The sequence below is a fragment of the Anas acuta genome, chromosome Z (assembly GCF_963932015.1).
Source record: "Anas acuta chromosome Z, bAnaAcu1.1, whole genome shotgun sequence".
NCBI classification, from domain to species: Eukaryota; Metazoa; Chordata; class Aves; order Anseriformes; family Anatidae; genus Anas; species Anas acuta.
In genome coordinates, this window is record NC_089017.1 from 35467733 (window position 1) to 35486252 (window position 18520).

Consider the following 18520-nt stretch of genomic DNA (forward strand, 5'->3'; position numbering starts at 1 on the left):
TGCTAAGCCATGTAGGACTAGCTTGTGAATAAGGAACACAAAGTGCTGGAAGAAAAGTGGAAACATGCCCAGATGTGAACCGCAAGATAGTTCTGATGTAAAAATGAAACATGTTCTTTAGATAATTATCTCCATAAAGAGTGAAAGTATTCCAAACTCTGTGTCCTCGTGCCATTCTTATTTTTGGTCCCTATTGAAAGACAGTGTGACTGGCACATTGTACCTATTTGTCATCCATTAACAGAGCACACTGATGAACACTATGGAAGTTCCATCTACAGGCTTTGGATACTCCTCTATTTTACGTATTTATTTTGTCCAGAATCAAAACATGAGCAAGTATGTCTGCATCTACATACTGGTATACACACATGGATGAATTCACACTAAAAATATCTATCCTAGGTTTCAGATTTGCATGTAGTTTTAATATGTTAGACCTTAACTGGAATGTTTTTGTAACAAACCAACAATCACCACTGATCCATTCTACTTAAGATTCTACTTTGTATGATCTAAAAATAACAAGATTTTTCACCAACCCAAACAACTGACATCCTTGCACAGTGCTTTCTTTCAGTACTTAAAGCACAGAAAACCTCTGTTCCTTAGGTTTCCATTTGTACTTGCAGCAGAGGTATAGAAGCTCTATTTTCTAAACACCCTGTTCTGCCTTCATATAAGTGATACTCCTGATAAAGTTGCAGAACAGTTCTTTAATGTAAATTAAGCACTATGAAGGTAACCACATTAATTCATTTATCCAATGCAACATAAAAAGGTTTAAGGGTTTTGAAGAAGTTGTGGGAAAACCTTACATCATGACTGCAAAGACACTCTCCAAAGAAAGAAAAAAAAATTCTAAGCTCAGAGTCACAGAACATGTATCTTGGAAAGGACCTGTGGAAGTCACCTAGCCCAAGTCCTCGCTCTCTGCAGGACTGACTTTGTCATTAGACCAGGTTGCTCATAGTCACATTCAGTCAAGGTTTGAACGTCTCTCCTAGAATGGTGAAGGCACAGGTCCAGAATTTCTTGAGCCAAGGAATAATAGTTGTGATTTTGAGAAACTCAAAATCCTTAAGTCACTTCTGTTTGCCTTATTTATTACAAAAAATTTCAACAAGAAGTCTAATGTATGATGAAACATATATACATGAATTAGAAGGAGGTGGTAGTTTCCAAAAAAAAACTTTAATGAAAATTGGATGACAACTCTCATAATCAAAGGCAAGGGAAGGAAATATTGGTTTAAGAACCAATTATTAAATCACACATTATTATGTTGAAACAACTTTAGGTGCAGCTACACCAAATAATTTCTTAAGATATAGTATGAGCCTTAGAACTATCATTTTCATGTTTCTTAAGTAAATCTCTAGATTGTACATGGATGAGGACAGAAAGCCTAGATGGAGCTTCTTCTGTACTGTTTGTCATGTCATCTGTTAACAGATGACAAACTGGTACAATGTTCTAGTCACACCTTCTTTTTACGTCAACAAAAAATAAGAAATGGCATGAACTAAAAAAAAAAAAAAAGCTCTTTTCCATGAACCCAGATTTTGAAACTATACAGTACTGTCTCTAGTCCTCATATAAACTCAAGTGGTTAGTGTTGTTTCTGTATTTATTGCTCCGAGACCATGAGATTTAGTACATTTATAAGAGACACCTATAACACATTATTAGAATGGAGCCTATCCTGGAACACGGATTAATACACTTCATCTATGAAAAATCCTTTACATAAAGAAACAACTTGATTTTAAAATGGTAAAGTTCTAAACTGTGCTTTTTGATAAAACTGAAAATTTATCCACATCTGCTCCTATAATTCTGAGCAAAAACCTGACCTAGAGGACATTTCACACCATAAACTTATTTATCAGAGAGTTGATTCCTTCATTTTTTATCTCACGTATAATTCTGTCAGTCTTTCCTTAAATAGTGAAAAGGTCAAATACACCTGACATTTCAACTTGTAACACATTCTCCTTCATCACGTCATATAAGACTTAGGGACAATTTACTTAATTTACAATACTATTAATGTAATTAGTATATTATGTCCTCTGGATTGAGTTTTGTCCTAATTTCCACCAATGAATCTTGACAGACTTACTGTTTTATTAAGGGCAGAATTTGGAACACTAAAATAGCCCTTCTTTTACATGTATTTAAAAGACAGAATCATTTCAAAACTTTACATCATCTGAATATTTTGAAAGGTGTTTAAATATACCATCCTTAGCAATTTCTCATATTTTATATTAATGAATCAAAGCAGATGCCTAGTTATGCACAATCTAGACACACACTTGAGAAAGGAGAGATAATGGTATTTTTGAGAATTGCCTGCCAGAGGAATCACTGTTACAATACTGTTGGGCAGCCATGCATGCTCTTCTTCAGGTTTGAAGCCCCCATTCTCTGACCTTCAGATCTTTGTCACTGCAGTGCAACTTCTTAAAATTTCAATTTTCATGTGCCATTAAGTGCCATTCTACATGAGGTTCTGAAAGGCGGGCAGTCTGAACATTTGTCTCATTTTCAATGTATGATGTCCTCTTCCAGAGTATTTATACTTTATTCCTCAGAACTATGAAGTCTTAAGTCTTTCAAGGGTATGAAGACAGAAACTGTGCCCAACTTAATCCCAAACATACCAAGTGAATAAAAGCCCTTGAGAGAAACTAGCAAAGCCTCTCAACTCAGTGTAGCCTCATCTGATTTATAATCCAAATGTATTTCTCTCGAACAAGCTAAACAAGGGAAGAAATGACTTACAGCTAAGAGTTTGTCATGCACGACATTCTGAAATACAAATCTGAGTCTTAAGGGCTCTAAACCAGTTTCATAATCATGAAGGGTCATACAAACATGCATGCATTGAATGCCAAATAATAATTCTTAAGATTTATGTTTATACATTAAAATGAGATTAATGAAACAATTTATTAGCTAAAAAGAATCCAACAGATGATGAAAAAGTATAGTTTTATTTGTAAAACATACTACAAGGAAAGACTTCAGGCAATAACATGCAGCGGTCTAATTAAAGTAGGCTGTCTTACAAAAATCATACTGTATAATCAGGCCATGAAAGCAATGCAAAGGGAGTAGCAGAACATTGCAAGTTGTTGAGTCAGATCTTTTAATTTGAGTAAGAGGCACTCAGATCAAAGGAGGATTAGATTCTAGTGTAGTATCACACTGATGCTGTACATATGAAGAAAGTAGGGCACTCTCACTTTGCTGCTGAAATTTTAATGCCATTTCACAATTATGGAGTGTGAAAAAATATCTCTTGGTTGATAATCAGAGTATCCAAGCTAAATTACTGACTTCCCCAGTGAGCTTGTCACACCACAATAAAGAATTAAAAATATTCTTAATTCAAGGTGTGATCTAGCCTTTAAAACCTTTCCAAATTTCTGTGATACCCACATTCAAACTATACTTTACTTCATGCAGAATAAATACACCCATTATTCTCCTATGTATTTTAGGGCTGGAATGTCTGGAGGTACAGCAAAGGAGTAAAAAAGGGAATATAGCAGTGCTCTAGTATACTGACTTTTGTCTAGACAGGCCACAGCTTGCTGAAAGCCAAAACTTAGCTGTCCAGATAACAGAGTCCTCAGGGTGCTGGAATGTGCTACTGGGGCCTGTACGTGGGCCTGTATGTAAGACTTGCAAACAAAAACTGGTATGAATTAAACTTATGAACAGATTCCAAACTGAAAGTCAAAAAGGTTCATAAGTTTTCCACCGTTGTTAATAAGAAAAATAAACAGTTTAGCAGTGAGGTGCAAAAATCATCTTCAAGGTGAAGAGGAGTTTTACAGTTCTACAGTTTTACTTCCACAAAGGTAGAAAACTTGAAAAATCAGAACAGCTTTCTGAGTACGATGACCATTTTCACAACAGCTGAAAAGTAGTTACAGAAAAGCTATCACAACTTGAGGTATCACTTCAGGCATCAGACAGCCCAGAACAGAACATGATCTTAAGTTTGTGCGTTCAATTCACAGAATGTGAACCCTTTTAGCTTACAAGAACACTGCACAAGACTGTGTACTCCAAATGATTCAGCCTACCTTCTACAGTACAGATGCTCTATGTCATGATCTGCAAATTGACATTATTGGACCAAATATAAAATCAAGGGTTTTATCTAGCCACCTAGCTAGAAGAGGATAAATGTAATAAAACACAATTATGTTAAGCCTTTCCTATGAGAAAGATGGTTCCTTCCTTTTGTTTAAAAGGATGAAAACACAATGGGTTGAAGAGCTAACACCAAAAAGTTTCAAAATTTATTTTGGACAGTTAGATAACAGAATTTGAAAATTATCATAACAAAGTTTTCTTTATGTGATTTCCAATATAATTTGACCTGTATGATCAAAATGTTTGATACTTCATCGTTGACTTTGTGGCTACAAAAGACTAATGCAAACCAGAAAAAAAGATAGAACCAGACACTTCACTCTTGGCTTCAAGTGAGCCAAGTCTGACTTTGTTCTGTTTTTATCTACCCATCTAGCTTCCAAAATTACAAGAGATCAAGTTGGTGCTGATTACATCACTGTAACAAAATGTCAGCTAGTCACTTAAAGACCATCTCTTTTTGTAAATTCAACCTTAGATGATATGGCTGATATATATTTGCAAAAAAAAAAAAAAAAAAGTAAAAATGTTTTTCTCTTATGGGAAGACTATACATAAAAAAGCATTCAGACTTTCTTATAAAAATAATACTGAATACATTTGAACATAGAAATGTGTCCAGAGTGTTCAGAGACACCTCTTTTACTTTGCTATGTCAGTCACTGTCTTAAACAGTGAAATGAGCCATGGAGGACTTTAAAATATTTTATTTTTTTCATCTAAATTTTTTAAGTATGTGTTAACAGACTTGTACAGGACAGTGCCAGTAACTCATAGAAGGTTGATGAATAACTGAAAATAGCCCTCAGGAAAGAAGAAAAAAACAACCAAACAAAAAAACCCACCACCACATACTCTCACTACTCTGTAAAACTGCATTTGAAATACCGAATACTAGTATGCTTTATCCTGTCAGCTTACAGGTCCCCATCCAACATATCCTGATTTTTGTTATTGTTTGAAAAAAAAAATACGATTATAAAATATAAGCCATCACAGTCTACGCTATAAGTCAACTGAACCAATTTTACTAGTGTAGGGTTTGTTCTAGCAAAAAATCAATAAATTTTGTCTTCATTTCCACTCTCAATTTTTATGGCTCTGCTAGTCAATACCTACTGTACAAACAGCCAAAAACATTTCTCTTTATTCAACCGTACTCCCTTTCAACACAAAACAGATAGGTTTCACTGAATATCCCACAGAGTGACTCAGCCTTCCCATAGTTCAAGATTAACCTCTAGATCTTTGCAGTACTTTTCAATCCATTGCGTGTAGTTGTACATGACTGCTGGGGGATGGATGCATTTGGAAAAACCTGGGACTGGACAAGTAAAATTATTTTTTTCCTCGAAACTGATGCTTTGTGTTTGTTGATGGTTTCTTACCTCATTGTCTGACTCCACAAGCACTTGATCATATTCACTAAGAGCTACTAGGAACATGATAGATGTGACGTTTTCAAAGCAATGTATCCATTTTCTTCTTTCTGATCGTTGGCCTCCTACATCCACCATTCTGCAAAATTAATATCCACATCAACTCCATGAATACCGTAACAGATGAACATACAAGCACATACAAAAAAAAAAACAAAAACAAAAAAGAATTTAGTTGAAAACAGAGTTTGGTTTTCTTAATGTTTTTTCCATTGATATTAAAGTTTAACAGAATCTGTTGTAAGTAATCCTGTTTGATATTCAGTCTGACGTGTTCCTGTATTTAAATTACTGTGAGTCTCAAAGCCTTCAAATTTCTGAGATGATAAAGTCTGCCGATCCTGAGTCACGATTACGGAATGTATACTCGGTATATTTAGCAAAACACATAATAGTCTCGGTGGTTTGCCTCTTCCCTCCAAAAATTACCAGTGTCAAAATTCCCAGTTTGCCAAAGATGACCCATTTTAAGAGTACATAAAGAGAACGAATTTACCTACTTAAGTTGTTAATAGCCAGCAGAAAAACTCAAATGTATTAGCAGTTTACTCTCACACTGCCCTCTGTCTCAGTATAACTAAACTCTCAGGTGCCTAACTTGCAATTGACATCCCATAATTATTTTTTAAGCACCAGTACTTGCACTCCAGTAGACATGATTTCTCTCCAGGAGAGTGACTTCTTGCTAATACTTAACTACACAAGTGGTAATTATGCATTCCGTAATTTACAAGAATTAGGATACCTGATTGCATTTTCATGTTATTATTCCTAATAAGACTTTGATAAATTTTACTGAAAAGATGAATTATAGGCTTTATCAGTAATAACTGTCTTCAGAAAAAGAATAACTTAATTCTCTTTCACCCTTTGACATCTTTAACATCAGCTGCTAATTACATGCGGACAGTGACACGAAAATAAAATAGACAAGCTCAAACTGTAAAAGCATAGAATAACACTTTTTTGTGCAATTTTAACCAATATCCTATATGTGGCATTATTAATGCAAGAGGAAGCAACAAAAACAAAGCAAATGCCTGTTAAACTTTTTTTCTACCTGAAAATGACGCTTTGTAGGTCGAATGGATATTCAATGATTCCTGTTGTTGGGACTCGAACTCTAAGCACATCTTGCTGAGTTGGCAGATAGGTGGAATCTGCTATGCGGTCCAAGTCATTAAGATAGCTATAGACAGGGAGAAACAAAAGGAATGCAAGACAGTGACACCATAATTTGACTAAGGAAGAGAGAAGGGAAGACTTGGGAGCGGAAATGGGCTGTGGGATAGGAAGAAGTGCAACAAAAAAAAAGCATTATTGGCATAAAAGAGGGAACAAACTGTAATGTGATCCATTCACCCTTCCTGGGCACTTTCACAGAGTTAAGTAAATCCTACAAAATGGAAATATAAAATTGCATAGTCTTATGTGACAACATAACACATTCCTTGATATTCACATTTCAGTGTCTACACAGATACATAGATAAACGTGAGTCTCCCAAGGAACAATGAAGTGATATTATCACTTCACTATAAATACATATATATGTATGTACATGGAGGTGTATATACAAGTATATATGTATATAAAATATTTACCAGTTATAAAATGATTAGGGATAAATGGCACTGCTTGAAGATCAATTAAAAAATAATAATTAAACAAAGAAGGAAAAAAGCACCCAATGACAAATTAAGGAACTTTCTGGATCTTGTTGTTGGAAGACAGCACTGATCCCACAGTGGGATCTCTGGCACTTAAAATTCCTGCATTTACACTGAAACCTCTGATCAGATTAATAAGCCTGAAGTATGTGAAATACATCCCAGCTGATTAGCAAAAAAAAAAAAAAAAAAAAAAAAAAATTTGCAATAAAATTCCTGGTAAAGATTCATTAACTACAACACAGAACTCAGTGGTTTGCATCTATAAAGCAGAAATATACTGGAGGTTTTGCCTAACTCTCTTAAGAGAGAGGCCTTAATAAAGATATGTACCTATGTGTGTGCGATGGCCTGTTTGGGTCCAGGAGCTGGACATTTGATGAATTCAGTGCAGCAGACAGCATGGGCTCTCCCCACAGCAGACATCTGAGAGAAAGACTGCTGCAGCAAATGAAGTTCTCAGGCATTTGATTACTTCCAAGCACAAGAATGACTTAGAGCTAGCCACTGATATCAGTTAACCTAAGAATGCCCTGATTCATTGCTGGGGAGGGCAGCAATGGACTCCTTTAATTTTTCAAATGATGAAGTATCACAAAGCTCTGAAAATGTTCTCTTCCTCCTGGTTATTACTGAAGGTGCTCTTTTTAAATAAACCCCCACAATAAATACTTAGACTATTTCTAAATGCTCTGAAGGACTTGTTATGAAATAGTGGGAGCAAATTATCCTGAACAATGACAGAAACAAACCAGTTTGAGCTCTATCTTACAGCAAAAATTCAGAAGAATTTATCTGTTAGGTCTGGAAGGGATCCAAATGCCTTATAACGTTTTCCTATGATTTTATTCATGAGAGATTAATCTGATAGTAAACAATAAATGTGAGAAAGTTACATATATTTAGAAAGATATATTGAACCATCTATCTCAGATACCATATTCAGAAGCTATTACTTTGAAAATATTTCTCAGAATACAGATTAATTTCTGCCTGTAAGAAAAAGGCTTAAGAACATGAGCAATTCATCTGCCCTTAGATGCTTTGATGCTTTACACACACACACACACAAAAAAAAAAAAAAAAAAAAAAAAGAACAAGTGCATCATCATTTGTTCGGGGGGAAAAAAAAAAAAGTGAAGGAAATCCATAACCACCACAAGAGGAAACTGATGGAGACCCTGAAACACTATTTTTCCCCTCCCACCTGGCAAAATTGGTTTTGTTACTTCTATTTTGGAAAGCTACAAAGAAGCACTGTGTGTCACTACATGCTACAGTAGTATTCAAGACAGCAAAGAATCTTAGCAAAATAAATTGGCAGGTGTCCCTTTCATACAATCACCGTCGTGCACAATTTTGGAAAGCTTCAGCTGGTCTCTGATGCGAGCCTGGTGACCGTACTTCTGAACCATGAGCACAGTGGACGTAGTACTAAGATACGCTCACTGATTTTAGAAAGCAAGTAATTTAAAGGCATATTATTCAATAAGCAAATTTCATTTTTGCTACTTGAAGCCATTCAAAGGACAGATGAGTATTTTTTTTCTGTCCTAGCACAACTCACTGATGTCATTAAGTTCCACAAAAACTAATTTATCCTTTACAAATACATCTTTTCTTCATTCTTAGTTTTGTTCTTACACATGTACTAAACAGAAATCTTCATACTCATTTCACCAGCAAGCACCATATACAGCCTAAAAAGTCCATAACAGAGTCCTTACAGATCTTTACAGAGGCCTGTTTCTTATCCTAGATTTCTTACCTAACAAACAAAAGGATGTAGAGCACTCTAAGAAATCTCCAAAACTATGAATTCAAACCCAGAATCAAGGAAGCTGTGTCAAAACCAGTCAGAGTAACTCACAGAATATAAATAAATAAATAAATAAATTCTAGAAAGGATAAAAGAAAAAATCAGACAACATGCACAACAACCTACTGGAAAAAAAAATAAATTCATATTTGCAAATCAAGAACAGAATTTATAGTCCAACAAAATCAATTCATTTTTTGTTTTTGCGTAACGACATTTAGTCCTTACTACTTTTACTTATGACTTAAAACCTAGTAAATAAATACTTCATTATATGCTTTTATTTAAATTAAAATAGCCCAGTTTTTTGTTGCACAACTTCTAAATCTGTTATTATTATTGTAATTTTTGTGATGCAAGCATACAACAAAGAGTCAATGAAATTCTTTTAAGTAGAAGAAAACCCTCCTTTTCTATTAAGCTTTTATTATTATTTATTTATTTTAAACTGAGACATATCTGCTGAAGAACTGTTTGTGCTGGAATTCAGATTTTAATAATGCTTGTGCATTCTTGCTCTGAATCAAAGGAATAGAGGTTTATTTATTTTATCCTTCTTTGCATGACTGTATTTTCTGTTACTTAAACAGTTCTGCAGATTAGCTATACTTCCTATTACCATATAACATACATAACTTCACATACTTTAAATGATTTGGAAGGGGGTTAAAAGTGTTTCTGAAAAAAAGCTTTGCCCTTCAAGATACTCTAAAATCACTGAAACCTACTTACATCTCTCTTACAATTCATGCCTCTTAAACAAAGTAAAACAATTTGTTACTATTTGTATTAATTACAGAATAGTATGATTCTATGTACACAGAGCTACACAGAAAAAAAGAAATACTCTTCTTTAAACACAAAAATAGATTTTTACATTGCACTAGGAGGGATGGTGTGATGGCTTGATCTTTCTTAATACCTTAGGTTGTTGGATTGATTTTACTATTTCAAAATGCTCTGCCTGGAAGTCAGTGCCCGTAAGCACCTGCAAGCTCTTTCACTTGCACAATAGCGCCGTAACAGATTTCTCTCAAAATGATTAGGAATAGTGAAGAAAAGCTATTAAAATTGTTCAAATTAAGGTAGATAATATGACTGATGTGAGGATACAGGAAGTCCACAAACCGCAGCAGAAAGACAGGCTGCAGCTATTACCTTCCTTGGCTTATCTATACCTTGTGAAGCCAGGGTTTCAAGAGTCTCTGAATTCACACAGGTGATGAAGGAAGGAAACTAGAAAACTTTATATACATATTTATATACACATATACACACATATATACATACATATATACGTATTTATGTATGTATTTATTTATATATATATTTTTTTTGACATCTGTTTGTTATAAGCCTGATTCACTGTAGCTTTGAAGTGCCTACTTAATGGTGCCCTAACCAAACCCCTGGTAAAAACATCACTCATAGGCAAACACATCCTGTGCACATACAAAAAAATTAACCATGTATGGTTAACCAGGTATGCACAGAGTATTTTAGAATAACTTAGAAAATGATTTCTAAAAAGTCCTCTAGAACTTTCACCACATGCATGTATGCACAAATATTGGCATCAGCCTTTGTAGCACAAATGACTGTTCAGCATATGCTAGAAATCGATACACATGCACTCTTGCAAGCAAATGATGAAACACATCATAAATATGAACTTTCACCAAAAAAAGTATGCCCAATAATTGCCAAAAGCCAATGTTTCCTTAATCTATTAACTTTAAACATTAAATTACTAATAATGAAATGGATATTGGAAATATCCTGGCAACTGCCTTGAGACCTACTCAAAAAACAGGTTAACTGGAGTTACCCGCTGGGAACTCACTTACACAGTGAGCAGCATCTGTGTAAAGCATTTCAGTCTGATCTGTACGGCACTCTGAATTTATTTTTGCCACCTGTCTTACTTTGCTGAGACATACTGTAGTTACATGGCCTCTCACCCAAATAACATTTATTCAGCTAAGCATTATACAAAATAACAGAAAAAAAAAAAAAAGGAAAATAGTATGAAATTACTTTAATGAAAAAAAAGAAGCAAAATCACATAGGTCCAAGTAAATTTTATAGTGCAGATGAAGTTTAAAAAGTTAATTATACCAGTAATTAGTTTTGTAAAAATGAATTTTAGTGGCTGCTGAGGTAATTTTCCAGGAGGTTGCTATAGTGACAGGCACAAGGTGCATTACCAAGGTAATGTGTGTGTAATGAGCTGCTGACAGTAGCTTTCCCCTGACGTCAAGAAAAACTGCCACAGCCTCATAGTACACTTGTGGTCTGCACACTGACCAGAAACAAAGGAAACCTTTTGTTTCCTAATCAGTATTGAGAGAGAAGTACTCATTTTTAATGCACTTCATATTGCTTATGACAAGGTCCAAAAACACAGCCAGCCTCCAAGGACCCTGCCAAGCTATGAAGGTGCTAATGATACCCTTGAAAGAGAGTGTTTCAAAAGTACCTTTTGTACATATTTCAAAATAAACAGAAGAACAGGGTAACAGGAATAGGCTGACTAGCTCTGTATTTTCCTACATGCCCTTCTCATACAGAAAACAGGCAAAAAGGTGAGACTCCTAACCCTATAAACAGGCAGTTTTAACCAATAACCTTCTTCCAGAAGGTAAATACAGCCCCACTTGCCATAACACAGTAGCTCAACATTCACCTTTAATTTACTTTACAGAGCTGCATCACCTAAGGAAAACTGGCCATTGAAACTTAGTTGAATTCAATTTCAGTGAATGAAGTCCGAAACATCTTCAGTATGAAGAAACACGGGTCAGGCATTTCAAACACGTAACCTCCTCCAACCATGAACTTACATTTTCCAGCATCTCTGAGGTCAAATTTTTATTGCGGGTAAGCAGGTGACAGAGAAGCATTCTCTCAAGAATAATTCCGTAAGATGAATTTCTGTAAATCTAAACTAAATTTAGTGTATAGCCTAATTAACCAAGGGAAGATATTAAGGGATGAGCAGACAAAGACAGCAAGAGCCTTTGTCTGCATATAACCTTCATTTTCCTGTCCAAGGCTGAAACTGAGATTGTTCTATTCGTCAGTACTGCCCGTAACTCCTGCCGAACTCAACAGGCAAGACTGATGGAGCAAGACGCTGAATTAATATTCGTCAGCATACTAATAAACCTCATGCTTTGAAGGAATCTCTCTGCCAACATCTTGCAAAGACAAGAGAAATGCCTGGAGAACGTAGTGGCTCTGCAACACATTGTTGAGGAGAAGCAATGGGGTGACAGGAATGCCACAAGAAGCATCCTCCAAAAATCTCTAAACCAGAAACAAACATGTTGACATAAAGGTCATTACTAACATTGGTAAGAGCGTCAATCTACATCTAGTGAAGATGACTTGTTACAATCCAGTCAGTAAACAACAAAACTTTTCCTTCATCTGTATGAGGAGGATGACAGTACAGGGGAAGAGGAAAGGGTCAAACCCCATAGAACTACAGAAAGTTTGTCGTTTAACTGAAGGTTTGTTAGGAGATGTCAGGATAGCTGCAGCTATAAAGGCAAGGCTTACTAACAATATTTTATACGCAAATGCTTCCACTGTGTTTAACCACATGCAAGATAGATGCCACTTGGCTGACTTTTTGCTGGTGTGGCACTAACTGTTAACATTTACAGCTTTTAAATCCTAAAACTCTTTGATTTGAGGCAAACATTTATTTTCCACAACGTTAAGATAGTTCACAGGTATGACCCTTCTATAAAATGATCACCATCGTGCACATACCAGTGACAGCTCAGCTGAAAATAAAACACTAACCAAAGTTTAAGACTAAGGCAGATAATTTGATTAGATTTGCTATATCTCTGTCCTTTGGCTACTCTGCAAATGGGTCGAGCTACCCATACTTCTGTTGGGGTTTGGTGTATTTCTTTGTTGTTTTTGTTTGTTTACTTTTTTTTTTTTCTGTAAAACTCTGAACCAGCTGTTGAGAGTACCACAAACTAGAACCATGTGCTGAAAAACAAACTCTGAAAGGGAAAAGCCTTTTTATGCATTTTAGAAAATACATACAATTTTATTGTCTACCAACTCCACGTATGTAAAATGTTAAAGCTGCCATAGTAGGACTTCTCCTGCCTCACAGAGTTGCCAGAATAACACAAGTATCCTTTTTGGTAATATGCAGTAGACTAAATTGAATCATTTTTCAGTGTACTAACAGGAGTTGTGGGAAAAAAAAAAAAATATATATATATATATATATATATACACATATAATATAAATGTGTATGTATATATACATATAATATAAATGTATATGTATATATAAATACACATATATATACATACATATATATATATATATATATATAAAAACTCATACTGGTTGCATTTTCAGTTTTGCATTTCTGATACTCTCTACCACTGCTGAGAAGTTGAGGTACATTTACCAGTTTCCAGAACTACCTAATCTTAACCTAAAGTAAATAAAGTAAATCTTAAGATCTTTGCAATATGGTAGGAGGTAGATAAGTCTGCAATATGTTCCTTTTGTTGATACCCCATCGAAATCGTGCCTTTCTACCTCAATTTCAAATTCCTGCTTAGCTAAAAAACAACCTTAGCAGAAGGCTAAAAAAAAAAAAAAAGCAAATTAAAAATGCTTCTGCAAACTGAGTATTTTAAAAATTATGTAAGACATTAAAAGTATAAAATAATAGAATGGCTTGGGTTGGAAAGGGATGTCAAAGATCATCTAATTCCAACTCCCAGTCCATGTGCAGGGACACCAACCACTGTATCAGATTGCCCAAAGCCCCATCCTGGCCTTTAACCTCTCTAGGGATGGGGCATCCACAGATTCTCTGGGCAACCTCTTCCAGTGCCTCACCAACTTCTGAGTAAATAATTTATTCTGAATATCTAATCTAAATCTACCTTCTTTTAGCTTAAAGCCAATACCCCTTGTCTATCACTCCACTCCCTGACAAAGGGTCCCTCCCCAGGTTTCCTGTAGGTCCCCTTTCAGGTACTGAAGGCTGCTGTAAGGTGTCCCTAGAGCCTTGCCTTCTCTAGGCTGAACAACACCAACTCTCAGCCTGTCTTCATAGGAGAGGTGCTACTGTCCTCTAATCATCTTCATGGCCCTCCTCTGGAATTGCTTTAACAAGTTCCTGTCTTTCTTATGCTGGGGCCCCAGAGTTGAACTCAGTACTCTAGGTGGGGTCTCACCAGAGCAGAGGGGAAGAATCACCTTCTATTCTATTGTGCAATCTTCATTTTTTCTATGGGCTGCAGTGATCTGGTATGCAGTCAATTCCATGCTGTGTCTTTCCTCAGACCTTCCTTTTATATTTAAGGAATATGTGTAAAGTGTAAGACAGAGCAGGAACGGTTCTACTAATAACATTTGATTTTGATCTTCAGATTCTCATTTTTATTTGCCATTTTTATCGTACTGCAAACAAGTGTTAGACTGTGTAAAGTGTAAGCACATAAAAGCAGAATCCACTATTTTGCAACACAAATTGCACCAAAATATAGCCTTACAACCTTCAAATATATTTTTTAAAATGAAAAGAAACAAGCAATGAACAGTATTAAAATGCTTATGAAATAATTATATGCTTATGTGTATTATAAATAGTGAGTGTAAGACAATATGGTTTTCTCACGCCAAAAAAATAGCAGTTACACAGATAGCTATTTGTAATTTGCTATACCAGTGTCAGCAGCGTAACAGGTCTCTTACAGTATTAGTCCTTTTGAAAGGCTCCCACAGGCATACAGCTTTATGAAACAAAAGAATGAATGTTGTGATCACTAGAGGCAGTACCATCAAACAGTAAACCGTTGTAGAAAAAAAAATAAATTCAAACATCAATCTTTCTTCTGGCAGGAAAAACACTATTTAACAGACAGTAAGTGCACTGAAATGCACCTATTTTGAAACGGCAACATGGAAGCAAAATGGTGTTTTTAAGAGACAGGTACAAAGGAATTAATTGTTCAGCTGAAGTCAACAAACTCATCAAACTCTGAAAGAATAGAACCATAGAATGGTTTGGGTTGGAAGGGACCTTAAAGATCATCTAATTCCAACCCCCAATATTATATAAAATATTGTAACATAACAGTTCCTAGATGACCAAAGAACTACAGTGCTGTTCATCTAACTCAAGTCACATAATCACATGGCTAAATTACCATACAATAACAAAGAGTTTAAAATAAAACTATGTTGCTCAAGGTGATGGCAAATGCAGAAACAAAAGCTTCAAGGACTTTCTGCATTTATAATACTGACTGGCATAACAATGAAGTGGGGTATTCAATACTAGGTGGTATATAACAAACTGATGAACTTGCAGGGAAAATATATTTATTTATCTGAAGTGTTGTAACACACAAACAGGGAAGAGCTGCTAACCAGGTACCCTCAGATACCCTTGTGAAGCAACTAAAAATGTTTGGTTGGAGGTACACGGTGACATAATTCTTCCATTTCGCAAGGCCAGAGAAAGGTGAAGTTTATCACCAAGGCTCTGAGAAGCTTTCCTGTTCTAAGCACTTCTTATTTCTTTACAAAGGTCAAGTAATTTGTGTCATATTGGAGAGAAATGGTGACGAATCTCCATAAACTTCAGTTTCAACACAAATTCTGCAAGTTGTGCCATAAATATGAAATGTTACTTCTAACGACAGTCTCTTGGTAAAACTGTTGCATTTCCTTTTACAGGCTTTGAAACACCATGATATAATCAGACTGCTGACTGGAAACCTGCTGCCTTTGCTTTCTTAACCTTGGTTAGGGTATTGTCACCCTGCACAGTACACACAGAAAGATCTTATCGTACACAACTATTACTTAAGGCTATCCACACTGTGGTGGTGTTTTACATCTGGCTTACACTGTGAACACTATCTCTGAAGCCATAAAGGGAAGTGGTTTAGTGGTAAATAAGTGGATAAGTCACCCAGTAATATATATGGGAAGTGAATGATCTCCATTTACCCAACGTGCTCTTGACTTTACCACATATAATACAAGAAATTACTTCTAAAACAACAGGAACATCCAACTTTTGTAGCATCCAAGGGTAAGGGAAGAGAATGGAATGCAATTGTTGAGCTACCAAGAGGTCCAAATCAAATCCCATGATTCAGAAAATTTTCTCTTAGATCTAACCCTCAACCTCATCTGGTAAAAACACATCTGATACATTCTTCCATGGTACTAGCAGTTGGTATAAAAACATAAAAAATATAGATAACGTTTACAAAGCAGATCAGAAGATGACAGTAAGTGAAAGGATAGAAACATACGAGATATTTTAGAAGCTGAAACATCACTTATAAACAATAACGGAAAGAGAAAATACAGAGAAAGAGATAGAGAAAGACATGAAATAGTGAAAAACAAACAAAAAACAACCAACCATATAGGGAACAGACTGAAAATACTACTACTACAAAAAAAAACAGGGAAAAAACACTGAAAGGATCATACAAGGCATGAATGAACAAGCTGTGACACACTCACACATATGCTTAAAAACATACAAGAGATCAGGTAGACAACAAACCATTGTTTTCTGTTTAAAACATCAAGCCAGAAGAAATTTCAAAGCCTCACCAAGTCAACTGTCAATGAGTGTTTATTTCTCTTTTACTGTCCTGTGAATCCCAATTGTGAATTTTAAGCATCTTGTTTTGCTGCTTTGTGACATGGGCACTTAAATTAACAAATTCTCTTTCTATTGCTAAACAGATTAGCTGTGTTTCTGAAACAATGCCTCTTTGATTTCTGCTAATTGCTTTTCCGGGACTTACCTATTTGAAGAAACTCTACTTGTAAGCATAAATACGTGAGATACTTTTATATAAAAGACTCATATAGTGATTCATAATTCTAATGTTCTATGACATGTTCTAAAACAGATTTTGCAGAACTCTGCAGTATGAACTATAATCTATTATAGTTAAAATCAGGAAATTTGCAAAACCTCATGTTAAATTGCTTAATCTATTAAGCTTTAAAAGTAACCAATCTGCTAGTACATTTATCTTTTGCAAGGCAATGTACTAGCAATTTGCTTCTATAGCTACTTATTGAATTATTCCCTGCTATTTTTAATAGTACTCAGAAGATCCACTATAGTGGTAATTTCACTAGAACTAGGTCAAAATAATTGTATTCAGTACAATCTGATCTGAAGTAGCGTTAGATGATTATTTCCTACTTTGGAGACTTAGTCTATTCTATCTCTATCCTCTAAGGCAAGTGCACAAAATACATACATTTATTTTAACTTCACAAGCATTATCATGCCTGGTGTAGAAACAAAGATAGGACCTACAGATAGAAGAAACTGAGAGTATAAGGCAAGCTCTGCTTCACTTTCTACTTGTGCTTGCTACTCATCTTAGTACAGTACAATCTGGAAGTATACTGTTAGTAATTTGTCTCTCAAGTTTCTTTTTACCATTTATATACCCTAAAGTTTTTCACTTTAGGTAGTATTCTGTTTGCTTTCTTACCACTGAAAAATAAAACACAATATTGTACATTTGGGGACAACAAGAACCAAAACAATAGGAGAGGCTTCACTGTCCTTTGCACCACTGTGCACCAAAATATGCATATACAAATAATAGAAGTTGTAGGCTGAGAAGGTAACCAGCTCCACAGACAGGACCCTATATATGGGAAAAGGAAAATGAAGCAAAAGAAGAAAATTATGTGCCAACAACAAGGAGCACTGGAATAAAACTAGGCAGAACAGTATCATGCAATTCTAGCTCTTCAGCTGCCTAAACTGTATCTGCAAGACATTAATATGTTTGTCTTGAAGCAGTCACATATTGTTAAGCTAGATAAGAATCCTCAGGCTACTGTGCAGATCATCTCATCCCAGTCCTCTCCTATGTCTATGGCTATGTTCCAATGAGCTCAATGGGAGCTTCACCATGTCTTTCAGCTCCTTCTGTGCTTTCCTCAGTAAGAGACTTCCACTCATGTCAGCATGACAAAGTGACTGGAACGATATAATTAGAAATATCTTCATAGATGATACAAAAATTCATGTGGAGACCACACAGGTTTTTGCCACAGTTTTAATAAGCAAGCATGCTGTATTTTTTAAATATTGGGCAACACCAAAAGGTCATCATCCGTTACCATCACCAATTTGATAGAGGATGAGAAATTTTGTCAAAGTTATAGGCTACTTTACTTAAGAGTAACTGGATTTCATTAAGCCAATTCTTGGCTGATTCCAATGTTAAATTCTACAATGCTACTTTATCAGGACCCTTCCCCAGAAATGAAGAGCATAACATTTGAGAGCAATTTTAGTCATGTAGGCATTTTTATTGTTGATCTATAAAAGATAGGATTTGATTTAAAAGGCTCTTAC

The 18520-nt window shown here is 35.3% G+C and overlaps 1 protein-coding gene across 1 annotated transcript in view; it reads right to left on the minus strand.

Annotated features, from left to right (window-relative positions):
- Positions 1-18520, minus strand: part of LOC137847929 (guanine nucleotide-binding protein G(q) subunit alpha) — a 130284-nt gene that overhangs the window by 15745 nt on the left and 96019 nt on the right. The window contains exons 4-5 of the mRNA XM_068666638.1: positions 6676-6804; positions 5565-5694 (exon numbers count right to left, since the gene is read on the minus strand). Of these exons, the coding sequence (XP_068522739.1) occupies positions 5565-5694; positions 6676-6804 (259 nt within the window). The remainder of the gene's footprint in view (positions 1-5564; positions 5695-6675; positions 6805-18520) is intronic.